Source organism: Triturus cristatus, chromosome 1_1, assembly GCF_964204655.1.
Source record: "Triturus cristatus chromosome 1_1, aTriCri1.1, whole genome shotgun sequence".
NCBI classification, from domain to species: Eukaryota; Metazoa; Chordata; class Amphibia; order Caudata; family Salamandridae; genus Triturus; species Triturus cristatus.
In genome coordinates, this window is record NC_140579.1 from 53,918,495 (window position 1) to 53,934,720 (window position 16,226).

Here is a 16,226-nt window from a genome sequence, read left to right on the forward strand (position 1 = left end):
GGTTGCATATACATGCAGTTTTATATATATTTTAAATAGATTCTGACAAGATCTTCTCTGTATCTATCGGACTACTTTTGGACATTGTCCTTACTACAGGGCGCTCAGCTATTCTATATTCTTATTAAATCTCACAACTAATATATATTCTTTCCTTGCATGCAAAAAGGAACACCAAATACACATATTTCTTTGTATCTTAGAGAGCACAATGCATGCAAAATCTAGTTTTTCACTTGTATTATAATATATACTGGCATTACCTGTGGCCCTCATGGGTTCTCTTCTTTCGGTCAACATCACCTATCATGGGTACCGCATTTTATGGCTTTGGGTGAGCTGACGCTACAATGCATTTTTACACAATATCCCCAGTGCGTTGTGACCGGCATATAGAATTTCATGTCACTATTTTCCTTCGCCTCATCACTGCTATCTGAGGTTGACACATATGAATTTTACGTATACGATTTCATGAGAGATGATGTTCTATACCAATGTATGTATATTTTCTGCAGCCTTGAAAGGGTCCAAGGGGCGAAACACGTGTCGGCTGCTTTTGCTCGTATAGACCAGATATTGGCAGTTCCTGATTATATATAAACCAAACATTGTGGAAACTACAAATGGAATAAGATAACTTCACAAAAAAGGGCAAATAATTTGATGGACTTCACATTAGGACTACTTTCTTTATTAAATGGCCTTTCTACGTGTGCTCTAGTACTTATTATTGTGTATATTTTTTGCCAAGGACATTGTCCTAAGCAGGCGAACACCCTAGGTGGCAGGGTGTCTGCCGTCCCATGGTAGCACCTCTACCCCACATGAAGTTATATGTGTATGATCCAATATCCCTGACAATAGTGCTGAAAATTGGATCTGCAGTTGTTGTGAGCAGAGCCACCATTTGTGTTTGTATAATTAGGAAATTTTGACTTAGTTTTTGCACAACTCTGATTTGAGTAAAACGTAAAGAGATCTTTCCAGAATGTGCTTGCGTTTTCTGTGTGTTCAGGTTACTTTTCTTAGGACTTCAGTTAAGCTTTAAAGATGCAAATAGGTTTTGTGATGACAGCAGCTCATTTTTGTTGCAATTATTTCAGGACTCACAGGAGTCTTCTGACAACTCGCAGGGATTTATGAAAATGTAAGGGTTTCCTAATGACACAGGGGAGTTTACTGAGAAATTAAGTTTTATGGGGAGTCTGAGGACTTAAAGGTATTTTTCAGAATGTGAAGTGATTTTATGAGGGTCTGAAAGTCTCCTAACACTTTGTGTGAGCTCAGCAGTGACATTCACACTGCAGCAGTGAGACCTGCTCCTTACACACTGACAGGAGGATAATAAACCAGCCTTACCTGCTTAGGGTGCTTCTGACATCCTGAAAAATAGAGAAAGAAATACAGAGAAATCAGTTTCCACAGGAGATGTTAAAGTTTTGGTAGTATTTTAAGAAGTGACACACTTCTATCTATGGTTAAAAACCAGTGACTGGGGTCACATGATACAGCACATTCTGGGGTATCGCATGACTAAGCACAGAATGAGGGATTCTGAATGAGGTCACATGATATAACAGAAACTGATCTTCAGAATGGTAATGACATAGCACAGTGTAATTCTGAATGGGGTCACAAAAACACAGCACATTCTGATATTCTGAATGGAGTCACCTGACACATTGTATGATGTTCGCAAAAGGGTCACATGCATGGACATCATTTAGGGATTGGCAGGGGTCGCACCTGTGACTCCTGGCTTGCCCCTTGTGACCCCTGGCACTGCTTGTGCGACCTCTGGCTTCAGAGGTAGCAAAATGAGTACCGAGAACACAGCGGACGCTCGCCCTTATGGGAGTAGTTCTCCCCCTTTGTTTTCAGCCAATTTTATATTAAATTAATAGTGAATAATAGATTATTATTCACTTTTAGTGTAGTAAAAAATGGGGCACGAGGATCTAGAATGAGAACTTCTGTAGCAGATGTCTTAAATAAAAAAATGCTTTTAAATGTATGTAGGGGACGTGCTTGGGGATCGGAGTGTGGTTGTCTGTTTGTGAGTGTGTTTGTACGTGTGAGCATGAGTGTTTGTAAGTAAAAGTGAGTGTCAGTGACAGGTAGTGTGTGAGAGCCACTAAAAGGGAGTGAGTGAGAATAAGTGAGAATGAGTGGCAGTGAGCATGAGAGTCAGAATGAGTGACAATAAGAGTGAGTGCACAAGTGAAAAAGTATGAGTGAGTAGGAGTTGGAGTGAGTGTGAATGAAGGAGAGAGAATGAGTGATACAGAGTGTGTGAGAATGACAGTTAGAGCAAGTGAGTATGAGTAAGTATGTTGGAGTCAGAGTAAAAATGAGTGAGAGTGAGGTAGACTGAGTGAGAATGAATGATTGAGTGCGGCTGAGTAAATGTGAGTGACAATATGATGTAATGCTTGCTAGTCTGCCATTGGCCCTTACATACTGAAGGTAATTTGTGGCTTATAGAGGGACACATAGAAAACTTCTACTGCTGGATTACTGGAGGCAATTGTAGGCATGGTCAGGCACCTGTGAAAACCACTGCTACTGCCACACTGGAGGCAATTGTCGGCATGGGCAGGCACCTGTGAAAACCACTGCTACTGGCACACAGTAGGCAATTGTTGGCATAGGGGGTAACTGTGACAAAATACTGGCACTAGCTCATTGGAGATGCTTCTTGGCATAAGGGAGGAAAACCATGAAATATGGGGGGCAACAATCACAAAATTCTAGTCCTGATGTACTAGATGTAATTCTGCCTAGCGGCGGTTTATCTATGGGGGCATTGCCGCCCTGTAATTGCTGCCCTCCTGGACCCTAAGATGCATTTATAAAGTTTATATTACTGGCCACGGTGCTTATTTTACAGCCGCGGGCCGGCTGCACATTGCAAGCAGCAGACTTTCAATTTATGAGTGGGCGGGGGGCAGGGCATCATTATAGACGTCACCGGAAGAGTGTCTGGGTCTAAAGATGTGCAAGTGAGCATGTCAGGGTGAATGGGTGTCTAACTACGACTAACCCGACATGCGCACATAAGGCCTCTCCTACCTGCACAACTTTAGTGAGTCAGGGATCACATCTGCAGCCTCCCCGGTCTCCTAAGGAGCGCTGACTTTGCCTGCTCCAGCCAATCGCAACGCTGCTCTTATGCTGTGAAGCAGCTTCTGGATTGGCTCAAGAGGCGAAGTGTAGGCCTAGTCCTGGAGGCACCAGGTTTGGCTTTACAGAAGGACATGGCCAATCACAGCATGGCTTTATTATGGAGCCATGCAGTGATGGGTAATTTTCTATCCCTTGCTGCCTTTCCTTCAGTCGCTCTACTGTTACCGCCTCATCATCATGCCCAGCCCCGGGTGTAGCAACGGATATGGTAATAAACTATTTTACAGGATTAATGTCTTCTTAAAACAGAAAATGAACCTGATTAACAGACATAAGAGATACCTGAGAAGATGTTCAGAATATGGTAAAAAACATCATGAAAACGGGCCATGAAATTACAGGGTGTAGAGAGATAAACAAAAGAGGAATGAAAAATAAAATAACAAGAGGAAGCCAGATGAGTGAGGCACAAAAATATACATTTTCTGAATGGTAAAATGTAGACTTCATCATTTAAGTGAACCATGCAGCCTCGGTGACGATCTTGGAAGGCAAAGCGACACTAAAACGGTAATACAGTACGAGTTCAGGATGGTAAAATTTCAGAATAATAAACAAGCGTCCAGTGGGCCTATGTTGGTTCATTACAGTAGGACTTCAGGATGATAAATGTTTAATGATAAGCAAGCGTCCTGTGGTCGTATGTTCGCTAATGGTTAATGAAATTACTATCTAAAATTATGGGGGAGAAAATCAACAAACATTTGAAGCAGGGGTCTGCAACAAGGTAGCTCACTGACATCCTGTTCGTAGCTCGCAACCTGACCCCACCTTTATATCCTGAAATTGCAATTTTGTTTATTTTTAGGCCTTTTTGGCCTCTTATCCATTCTTGCCCGCTGTCGCATACACCAACTGATTCCATTGGCTACTAAGCTTTGCTGGGGAGGGGTGGAGCAGAGCGAGTGACGTCACACTGCCCACTGACAGAGACTGGTGTGCTTCCAGTCCATGTTGGCTGCTTCCCATTGGCTGATAAACAAGGGGGGATGTGTGTACAGTGCCTCTGCCAGCCCCCGCGTGCAGCGACTCAGTCTGCAGCACTTGAATAATGTAGGTTTGCTAGTGTGGCGCCTGTGGGTGTGAAGCTTTCTCTAGAAACAGAAGTGCATCAGCTGCTTTGCTAGTGTGGCGCCTGTGGATGTGAAGCTTTCTCTAGAAACAGAAGTGCATCATCTGCTTTGCTAGTGCGGTGCCTGTGGATGTGAAGCTTTCTCTGGCAACAGAAGTGCATCGGCTGCTTTGCTAGTGCGGCGCCTGTGGATGTGAAGCTTTCTCTAGAAACAGAAGTGCATCAGCTGCTTTGCTAGTGCGGCGCCTGTGGATGTGAAGCTTTCTCTTGAAACAGAAGTGCATCGGCTGCTTTGCTAGTGCGGCGCCTGTGGATGTGAAGCTTTCTCTTGAAACAGAAGTGCATCGGCTGCTTTGCTAGTGTGGCACCTGTGAAGGTGAAGTTTTCTCTAGAAACAGAAGTGCATCGGCTGCTTTGCTAGTGCGGCACCTGTGGATGTTAAGCTTTCTCTGGAAACAGAAGTGCATCAGTTGCTTTGCTAGTGCAGCGCCTGTGGAAGTGAAGCTTTCTCTAGAAACAGAAGTGCATCAGCTGCTTTGCTAGTGCGGCGCCTGTGGATGTGAAGCTTTCGCTAGAAACAGAAGTGCATCAGCTGCTTTGCTAGTGCGGCGCCTGTGGATGCGAAGCTTTCTCTAGAAACAGAAGTGCATCAGCTGCTTTGTTAGTGCAGCGCCTGTGGATGTGAAGCTTTCTCTTGAAACAGAAGTGCATCGGCTGCTTTGCTAGTGCGGCGCCTGTGGATGTGAAGCTTTCTCTAGAAACAGAAGTGCATCAGCTGCTTTGCTAGTGCGGCGCCAGTGGATGTGAAGCTTTCCCTAGAAACAGAAGTGCATCAGCTGCTTTGCTAGTGCGGCGCCTGTGGATGTGTGGAAAATAAAAATCTATGAGGCCTATATGTCCCCATGTGCCCCCCCAACGCCTATGTGCGCATGCATGTAACCTATGCATTTCCCCTCCATGGCCTTTCCTATCATGTTACTTATGCTATAACGTGGCCTGTCATCATTCAGTTCCCCATGAGAGAAACGACAAATCTGTATTGAGGCCTACACGTTTTGCATCATGGTTTCCTGCACCACATACAAACCCGTGTTTGTGGCTCAGCTAGACTCGAACAGAGGTTTCAGGCCTCGGACATTCAGAAAGCTGCAGCTGCGTATCCTTGGCCTTACACACTTGGGCCTCAGCCAAAAGGGCCCTGCTACATGGTGCCGAGACAGCATTAAGCACGGTTATCTGCTTACTCCTACAGAGCCGCATTCCTGCCTGGAGAAGGAGGGATCAGCAAAGGAGAAAGCCTAGCCTTTCTGTCTCTGTTTGTGAGATTGCAAAGCTCACGTCAGTAAAAAGCCCATAGCCCCCATGTAAGGCCTCTGCAGTAAATGAAGTAAATGAAGAAATAGATGCCACATCGGCTCTTGGTGATGGGCAACCTATGTCACCAATCAGTCTTTGCTCCAGACATCGGATATCAGATAAACAAGATGTGCTGGTCGTCCTGACACTGAAGGCCTCACTCACTGAAGGCCTCACTTCCTGACTTCTCGGTTGCATAGCAACCCTCCCCACGTCAGTTACACGTCATGCTCGAGTTGAGCACAAGTAAGGCAAAGTTCCAGTACAATTCCAGCAGATCACGCAACCCCCTCCAGGTATCCACCCACACTATGACAAATTACCCATTATCATCAAGTGGACGCCCACATGGACGCCCACCTTCACACCTACTTACACGCCCACATGCTCTTATCTCATTCTCTTTTGCTCTTTTTGCTTACGTTCATTATAGAGATGTATATATACTGTACTCTGTGAATAATGTTTTGAGAATATTGAGAATACTTTTGAGTCCCTTCCAGATCCCTTGTGGTGATGGTAATATTCTCCCTTTGACTCGAGTTATTGGAATAAAGCCCTTCTTGAACCTGATACCACAGACTCAGCCTCTTGCTTTATGCATGATCTTATTAAAATCCTGAAATTCTGAGAGCGTAATATTTTCTTTACGACATAATGGCGCCCGAATAGTTCAATCTCTTTCGCCACACGCCGGAGATGAAGGTCCATTTTTGCCCCCTTCCATAGCCGTGACGGACTTAAAGCGCGCACGTCGCGGGTCTTCCCGCCAACTCCCTCAGGCCAACGAAGGGGACGGACTGCGACCAGGCATCCAGACGAGGCGGTGAGGAACGCAGATTGTCCTACCCAGAGCCCACCTGCGAGAGAGCTGTGTCCGAGGTATATAGAGGCCCACCAGGTTCCGAAGTTCCGAAGTACCCACGTCACGAGTCGAGTCGAGTCCAGTCCGGTCCAGTTCAGTTCAGAGTTTCCGAGGCCTTCCGTTCCGTGCTTCCCGGTGAGTACCGTTGCTGGGGACGCATCTAGACGTGCGCATTAATTTGTGCCGGTCAAGACGGGTTTGGGTACACAGACCCGGTCTGCACTGTTTTAGCGGTGTATCTGTACTGTTTAGCAGTAAATCCAGTATTATGCAGTTAGCTAGTTTTATTCTAATTATCGTTGTTCGTTTTAAATGTTTTAATATGTTTTAAATGTCGTGGTATGAGTGATTGTCCGATCTTCATTACTGTGTTTATTGTATTAATTGTGTTCAAGTCCGAGTAAGAATCAAGTAGCAAGGTTTAAGATGCCGTTATTCTCAAAATTAAGACAGATAAAAACTAGAAAAGGGATACTCGAGGAAGCCGTCCCCATTCCACCTAGGGACACTCCAGGGTACTTTATGTACCATAAACATGGCCTAGATGCCGTATTATATCTCGATTTGTGGGTGGACTACACCAAGGATTTAGCAGAGAATCAGAGATGGCCCGCTGCTGGGACATGGGATGCAGATTGCATCATGAGAGTAGAAGAAGCATTATGGGAAAAGATAGCCAGACAGTCACAGAAAGATGCCATTGAGTTTTGGCGCAAGGAGTCACATAGAGGGGCGGAGTAAGTGTTTCACGAAGCAGAGAGAAGTAGACAGGAGTCTAACAAAGGCAAGGAGAAGATGTTACGGGAGGATGTGGAGCAGGTAAAATGAGCGCAGGCTGACAGAGAAAGAAATACTGACGTTGCTGGTATTTATCCCGTCCTTTCAGAGGACCTAGCAAGAGTGGCCCCAGTAGAAAGACCAGTTAGAGTGCCACCGCATGTACCCCGATACATATGATAATGATATAGTAGCTCAAGTGTTCTTGAGCCTCCCGCCAACAGATCAGCGCATGGCTGGTGTTTTCATGGTCCAACATTTGATTACGTTGTTAAAAGGGACTTGAGAGGGGTGTAGCTAGAGAAATAGCAACACCTGTGATTTGATGACACCCCTAATGTACAAAGTGTTAACGAAAAATGATTAGTGATCCATTAAGGGTTTAGCTTGAGAAAAAAAATTGTGGGTATTTCGAATTTGCAAATTGTTCAAGAATACAGGTTTGTGTTCTTGGTGGTCCAGTGAGCCAATGTGCTGGGTCAAGACGGTAAGATTATGACCCCCTGAGAGCAAATTGTATATGAAAATTAGTTTTTCAATTGGGCGAATTATTGTAGTTTTTATGGAATTGAGTAGTCTTTTTGTCTTTGACAGCTTCAGAGTGAGGAGAAGGTGGGGGCTGTATAGAGCAGAATGTGATACAGAAATCGGAGACATATTCTGACCTTGTAGCCAGTGTAGGTGGGGGCCGGTGAGAGGAGCAGAACAGAGGCACTGCTTAGAAAGCTTCTCTGACATCGCATCTGTGTAATGCCTGCAGCCGGAGAGCCTTGGGGGCCAGGAGTAAGAAACAAATAAAAGATGGCTGGCAGCCCAGGCTCAGGCTGCGCTGAGGGGCTATTTTTAGCTTCTCTGATAAGACAGGGCAGCTGAGAAATGTAAGTCGAGGAAGATTCCCTTGTTCTATTCTGTGCACAACCAGTGCCCCGAGGAAATGTCTATGGAGAAGATTTGTTTTATTTTTTAGCAAATGTTATTTTGCTTCTGGCCAGAAAGTAAAATGTTGCTCTTGCTTGGAATTTTAAGGGCTATATGCCTATATAAAAACGATTTTCAAATTCAGACATTTTTAAATTGTGGCCACAAGCTGCCACCAGTTGAATTGAATGACTGATCCGGTGGTTACAAGTCTGTGAGGTAAGATGAGAGGTGCGTCTTCGTCTGGGACATGAGGGTACATTGTGTACAAAGATGCATAGCTCATTTTTATAAAAAAGGAACAGGTTCATGTGTTCTTCATTTTTGATTAGTCTTGCTGATCCTGTGTGTCGGACTTGACACAGTCCTTTCAGCTGACAGCTGGTCATCATTGAGATGACCCACTGTCAGATGAGGGTGTATAGGGCAGGTAAATCAGTTATTGATTATAAGCCTGACAAATTAAGCAGGCCAGAATGTTCGCCTCTGAGCTGTAGGTACGGTAATTGCGCATCACTGCTCATTTGTATATGTTAAAGTAATTTGTCTATGCTTTCTGTGCTTGGTATACTGATGGCTTGGCATATGTATTTTATATGTGTTTTGTTTTTGTGTTGTATTGGCCAGTCTGTTTAGCGTTTAATACGAAGTTCTTCTGTGCAGTACAGAGATGGTCGTGACGACGGCAATCTTTGCACAGCGCTTGGCTGGAACTTGTTCACAATTACTAAATTTCACGGACATGATATTACCATTATCATGCTGTCAAAATAGCAGACAACACGTTATCAGTGTATGCCTAATTGGTATTGGAGATGAATAAAACAAAAGAAAAAGGCTATGCAAGACTAAAATATTTTTCACATAACTGCCTTTCTCTTATAGACAGGCAGCCTCGGTCATATGTTTCCAGATTGTATGTATGTATGTATAGATATACTTGTATAGCGCAATGACTGTCACCCAAAGGGCATCCTGGCGCTTAGACTGATGGAGAAAGAAGCCTGCATGAAAAGAAACGATCCACTGTATAAGAAAAAATTACGCCGCTCTTGGGAAAAGGTGAGTTTTCAGGGCTTTTTTGAAGGAGGGGAAATCGCCCGTACTCCTCAGTGCAAACGGCTGAGAGTTCCACAGCCTTGCTGCTGTGAATCGAAAGGACCTGCCTCCCAAACGAGTCCTTAAGATTTTTGGAACTACAACCAGACATGCCGTGGCGGAGCGGAGAGACCTACGCGGGACATACCACGAGAACATTTTCTGTAAGGGAAAAGGGCCTTGTTCATGAAGAGCTTTAAACACCAAGCAGAGGGCTTTAAATTCAATCCGCTGAGGGACAGGTAACCAATGGAGGTCCCTGAGCGCAGTAGTGGAGGAGTCCGCGCGCTGGCGTGACAGAGCCAGTTTAGCCGCCAGATTCTGCACGCGTTGAAGTTTACCCACCAGGGTCACCGGGGCTCCCAGAAGTAGTGCGTTACAGTAGTCAAGTCTACTTAGGATGGTACTCCGCACTACCTCTGGTCTTGCCTGCGCTGGTAGAAAAGGCAAGATTTTCCTTAACGTGCGAAGCAAGGCCATGCATGTGGCCACTGTTTTATTAACAGAAACATCCAGTTGAAGATTGGAGCCAAAATAGACTCCCAAGTTCCGCACACAATTCGTTGGTAAACTGGTGCCCTGGAAGGATGAAGGCCAGAAGTTCGATGGAAAAGGCCTCGGGGTGCTGCCAGATGGGCAGTATAGGACCTCAGTTTTAGAGCTATTAAATTGCAGAGAGTTGTGGCACAGCCAGTCTGCCGTAGAGGTCATGCAGCGATGGAAGGTCTCTTGTGACACCGCCTCCTTACCCTCAAACGAGAAGATAAGTTGGGTGTCGTCCGCATAATTAGTAACTGCAATGCCGAAAGATTTTATCAGCTTAATCAGGGGGCGGAGGTAAAGATTAAAAAGGATAGGGCTAATGGCTGACCCTTGAGGCACACCCTGACCAACGCTTCTGATGGCTGATTTGAACGGAGGAAGGGCCACTACCTGGTGTCTATTATCCAGATAAGACGTCAGCCAGTCCAGGGCCAAGCCAGTCACCCCCACTTCCTCCAGCCTCCTGAGTAAGATCACATGGCTGACCGTATCGAACGCGGCCGACATATCTAGCAGCACTAAAAAGGCTGCCCGACCTTGGTCGGCACGCGTCCTGAGGTCATCGAGCACGGTCACTAATGCTGACTCTGTCCCGTGGGCTGGTCTAAATCCAAATTGAGCCACATCCAGACAGGCATTACTCTCCAGAAAGCAGGAAAGATGTTTTGTGGCCCATTTCTCCAAGATTTTGATTGGAAAGGGGAGAAGGGAAATGGGCCTATAATTGGCAGGGCAGGAAGGATCCAAGGTTTCCTTTTTGAGGAGAGGAGACACCACTGCCAACTTCCAGCAATCCGGTACTCGCGCAGACCTGAGGGATTGGCAGCAGGTCGCAAATAATGGCAAGAAGAGTTCTGTCCGGAATAGCTTCCAAAATTTATGAGGAAGTGGATCAAGGGGAGAGCCAGAAGAGACGCTGGCGGCCAGAGCACTAAATTCCTCAAAGCATGGTACCGGGAAACAATTAAGACGTGCTGAGCCAGCATCACCCTCCCTATCCGATGTCAAGGTAGAGGTGAGCAAAGGCTGAGTGCCAGAGCTTGATGAAGTATCAAGATTGCTTAGGATGGTAGCAATCTTCTGCTCAAAAGCCTGTGCCAATGAGTCGCATAAAAATTGAGATGCAGGGACAACATTAGCGACACAGGTAGGGTGTGAGAGATCTTTAACAATTTTGAACAGCGCCTGGGATTTATTTGCTGCCGACAATAGGGAGTCCTCTAGGAATTTAGCTTTGGCACGTCTGATCTGTGCTTTATAAGTTGCCAAAGTACGCTTATAGCAAGCTCTGTCTGAATCCCGGTACTGTTTCCTCCAAGCACGCTCCGTCCTCTTGCACTGGAGTTTAGATTGGAGCAGTTCCTCTGAGAACCAAGGCATTGCACGAGTGGGTCTATCTCTGATTTTGCGAAAAGGAGCTAGTGAATCTAGTGAAGCCACAATTTGCTGGCTAAGCATCTCATAGCTAGCGTCCACGTTGTCTCCTAACGAGAAGCCCGACGGCAGCAAGGCCGGCAGGGGGGACTGCTTCACAAGCTTGGACCACTGTCTACCCACCCTAGTAGTGCCTAGGCTACCTTTCTTCATGGAGTCGGCGGAAAGAGAAAGGGTAAAGTGAACCGATGCGTGATCTGTCCAGCATTGGGATAGGATTTTCCGAAGAGCTACATTCTCTGTATCCGCAAAAATCATATCTAAGGTATGACCTTTTGAGTGAGTTGGCAGGGTAACTAGCTGTTTCAGCTGTACATTACTACAGGCCTGCTCCAAATCTTTGAAAGCAGAATCCATTGGACCATCTGGCCATAGGTTGAAGTCTCCCAATACCAAGAGTCTGTTATGGGAGTTGGATAGGTCATAGATCAGGTCGATGAGCTCTGTTACCTCTGATAAGGAGCCAGCCGGGGGTCTATAGCACAGCAATCCAGAATATAAAGCTCCTCCTGGACTGTTTAGGGAAAAACCCAGTAGTTCATGCCCCGAGATGGCCTTGACGTCAATCTGAGAGAGACATAAAGTGTCTCTAAAGATAATGCCAACTCCACCTCCCCTGGCTCCCACCCGGGGTTTGTGTTTGATTTTATATCCTGAAGGACAGGCTAGGCCCAGATCCACTGAGCTATCAGCTCTGGTCCATGTCTCAGTCATAAAGAGTATGTCAATATGTTCTGACTCAATGAGAAGTACAATTTCCTCATGGTGTTTGCACAGTGATCTGACATTTAGTAGGCCACATGACAATGTTTCTGTGCATCTACTAATGTTGTGTAGCCCAGATGAGGGTAAAGTCGTAGCGCTGGGTTGTAGACTTAGGAGTTCCTCACGGGAATAGCTTACCACACCCATGGGCACAGGGGCAGCGGTTTCCGCGTCCGTCGCGTTCCGTGCGCGAACGGGCGCAAACGGGCTTACCTCTGGCGCACCTCCGGCACGACGCTGCGCGCGTACGCTGCGCGCGACCATAATGGCCGTTAAGTAACGTGTGGTGGGCGGTGCTCGTATCAACTAGAGCGCAGCCCCGGAACGTCTTGGGCGTCTCAGCCCTACTCCCAAAATGGCGATCGGGATCGAGATCGCGAAGGGGAGCAAACGAAGCAAACACCCAAATGGTGAGTGGTGTAATTAATTTTTAAATGCAGGCAATGCGGTCAGTGGGGTGAGCAGGCAGAGGGATTCAATGACAATTCAAAAAAAGACAGTTTAAAATACACTTTACACACATTAATTCTAGCAGCATCAGTAATTTTAAAAGCACAGCGTAGCGTTCGCGCAGCGGTCAGTCTATTGACCGCCTGCAGACCAACAGGCCCCTAAATACCGTTTGCCGGGCGGTGCTCGTATCAACTAGAGCGCAGCCCCGGAACGTCTTGGGCGTCTCAGCCCTACTCCCAAAATGGCGATCGGGATCGAGATCGCGAAGGGGAGCAAACGAAGCAAACACCCAAATGGTGAGTGGTGTAATTAATTTTTAAATGCAGGCAATGCGGTCAGTGGGGTGAGCAGGCAGAGGGATTCAATGACAATTCAAAAAAAGACAGTTTAAAATACACTTTACACACATTAATTCTAGCAGCATCAGTAATTTTAAAAGCACAGCGTAGCGTTCGCGCAGCGGTCAGTCTATTGACCGCCTGCAGACCAACTGGCCCCTAAATACCGTTTGCCGGGCGGTGCTCGTATCAACTAGAGCGCAGCCCCGGAACGTCTTGGGCGTCTCAGCCCTACTCCCAAAATGGCGATCGGGATCGAGATCGCGAAGGGGAGCAAACGAAGCAAACACCCAAATGGTGAGTGGTGTAATTAATTTTTAAATGCAGGCAATGCGGTCAGTGGGCATTAAGGAACAATTATGATCTGTACACTCGCATCTTAACTCTTGAAGAGCATGTTTTAGATAAGGACTGCCACCCCAGAGTGACAAATGAGGCTCGGTATTTAGGGTAATGAGAGAATATCTGACAGGATTTCCTTTTTATAGTTTGCTTTAGTAAGCTCATTCTTGTAAGTGGTGGCCCCAAAAGTTGACTTGTTTTTATATTAGGCTATTGGGTTTGGGTTTCTGAAGGGAGACGTTTGAATATGAAAGGCGAGAGATGCAGTTTATTGTATAGGTGGAAATTATTGCAGAATGACTGGTTTCTTTAGCAGATAAATTATTAATTATTAATTATCAACATTAACAACTGTTCTTAAACTTGGTTTTCCAAATATTTAGGAAGTTTAGCATTCCTATTAGGGCCTCCTAGCATTAATATTGACTTCAGGTTGGTGTAGGTTCACATAATAGGGACATTTGCATATGAGATGTCATTTGGCCAGCCTATGAGCTCGCACAATGGGGTTTGTACATTTGTTAGAAGGATTTCTCTTGAATTTCAACTGCGCTGTGCATCTCCTATAATTTTGCTTACGCCCAGTTGCTACACGCAGGGTTTGATAGTGTTTGACAGCAGTGGAATCTGTTTCAGATTTCCTCCTGTCAAAGGGGGGAAGGAGGAGAATATTGGCTTTCTGCTGGCCCCTGAGGAGGTTCGCTTCCCGCTAGCCCCTTAGAAATTAAGCCCCTTAGAAATTAGCCCCCTTAGAAATTAAGTCGAGGAAATAGGTATGGTGCTTTCCCCTTTTTCTCATGTTTTATTGTGATCTTTCAGGGGAATTAGTTGTGGGCACCGGAACGTATTCAATTGATTTCTGTTTTTTCACAGCCCAAGACACAAAAGGAGGTACGTGCATTCATTGGCCTCACTTCATATTGCAGGCAGTGGATTCCCCAGTATGCTTACATAGCCAAGCCCCTAATACAGTTGACGACACAGGAGGCAGCTTCTACTAAAGTCCTCCCTTGGACACAAGAACACACTGGCATTTGAAGAATTAAAGAGAGCTTTATGTCAAGCACCAGTTTTAGCAATCCCTGATTACAACAAATCGTTTATGCTTTTTGTGACAGAACGGGATGGAACAGCACTATCTGTCCTAACACAAGATCATGCAGGAAAACACAAGCCCTGTGCTTATTTTTCTAGTACATTAGACCCAGTAGCACAGGCTTTGCCTGCGTGCCTAAAATCAGTTGCAGCAACGGCCTTAGCCATAAGACAAAGTGACTCGATAGTGCTGGGCCACCCTCTGACAGTACAAGTACCACACGCAGTAGAGGTTCTCTTGAACCGGACACAAACACAACACCTGACTGTAGCTAGACTGACAGGCTATGAGCTAACGTTATTTCAACCACACATAGAGATCAGACGATGCAACATACTGAATCCCGCTACTCTATTGCCCTCCAGTACAGAAAGCCTTTCACCACATGACTATGTTGAAGTAATACATACCGTGACTAAACCAAGACAAGACTTGACAGACGTTGCACTTCCAGACCCTGACCTAACACTATATGTTGACGGCTCATACATGAGGACAGGGGCGGGAGAATTAGTGGCAGCGTATGCAGTGACTACTGATACTGTAATAATAGAGACTAAAAGAATAGACATATTGTCAGCACAAGCAGCAGAGCTCATCGCCCTGACACAAGCGTGCATAAGAGCTAAGCACCTGAGAGTAAACATTTACACCGATTCTGTGGAGAGAAAGAGGTTTCTTGACCTCTCATGGGGCCAAGATACAGCATGGCCCCCATATTCAAGCCCTTCTGGAAGCGATACATTTACTAACAGCCATAGCTATCCTAAAATGTAAAGCACATACTAGAGCCACAGATACCATTTCCCAAGGCAATGATCTGGCAGACCGAACTGCTAAACAGACAGCTCAGACCCCACTAGACATGACAAAGTTACAGGTTCAATCAGTGTCCAAAGCCATGACAGTTAGGGATCCTTCCAAGGATGTACAAGACATACAGACACATGCTACTGTAGACGAATTAAAGAAATGGTCGGAACAAGGAGGGGTACTGACTGATCAGGGTTGGATGACAAAGGGCAAATCCACATGGTTTCTTCCTGATTCAATGGTACAAATAATCATAAATACCGCACATAGTCCTGCACACTTAGGAGAGAAAGCAATGCTAGACAGCTTACAGAATATATGGTTCAACAAGCACCTGCGTGCAGCAGCGAAACAAAAGGTCAGAACATGTATGATCTGTTGCCAATTCAATCCAGGTAAAGGCATTCCGATGGAACAAGGTGGATTCCATCCACCTGACCACCCTTTTGAAGTGCTCCAAATGGATTATATCCAAATAAACAGATGTAGAGGTTACAAATATGTCCTGGTACTAATGAAGCAGGTGTCCCTTCTGTTAGGGTATACCTGGAAATTCCATTGTGTGCGACATCCTGAAGCAGCAGGCCTTGTAGAAAGACATAATCAGACATTGAAAATTAGACTAGCAAAGATTTGCGCAGACAAAGGTGTAGATTGGATGGTAGCCCTACCGGTTGCCCTCTTTTACATGCGAATGGTAGCTCATTCTAGAACAGGCTTATCTCCCTATGAAGTATGTGGGGCACTCCAATGCCTAAAAAGATTACTGATGTTGATAGTAACATGCTGACAGATTACCTGGCTTCCTTGATGTCTGCACTACTCTCTTGTTGTTCGCAGGTTGCTGCCGCCTTCCCTGACAACACCCAGGTCAAAGAATACTCCATCGCTCCTGGATGGAAGGCGCCGAAGTCAGTGCTCTGGACCACGAGGACGGCCGTTAAAGTCAAAGGGCTGAAAGGATGGTTGCACCTTCACCACTCTTTTACAAAGGAAAGACTTTGAACACCATTTTCTAGAGGAGACTCCCCAGCAGTTTCCACAAAGCTAAACTTAGATCTGAAAAGTCAGAACCCGTTTGATCAATTAAGTCCACTAGGTGGTGAAGCGGTTGAACATGTATTCTGGCTTGCATAAGATCTTGGACAATAACATTAAAAAAAAAAA

General features: G+C 45.7%; 1 protein-coding gene across 1 annotated transcript in view; it reads right to left on the reverse strand.

Annotated features, from left to right (window-relative positions):
* The window catches only part of LOC146869366 (E3 ubiquitin-protein ligase TRIM39-like), a 128,550-nt gene that overhangs the window by 26,038 nt on the left and 86,286 nt on the right, over positions 1-16,226 (reverse strand). The window contains exon 4 of the mRNA XM_085652228.1: positions 1,363-1,385. Coding sequence (XP_085508354.1) covers positions 1,363-1,385 — 23 coding nt within the window. The remainder of the gene's footprint in view (positions 1-1,362; positions 1,386-16,226) is intronic.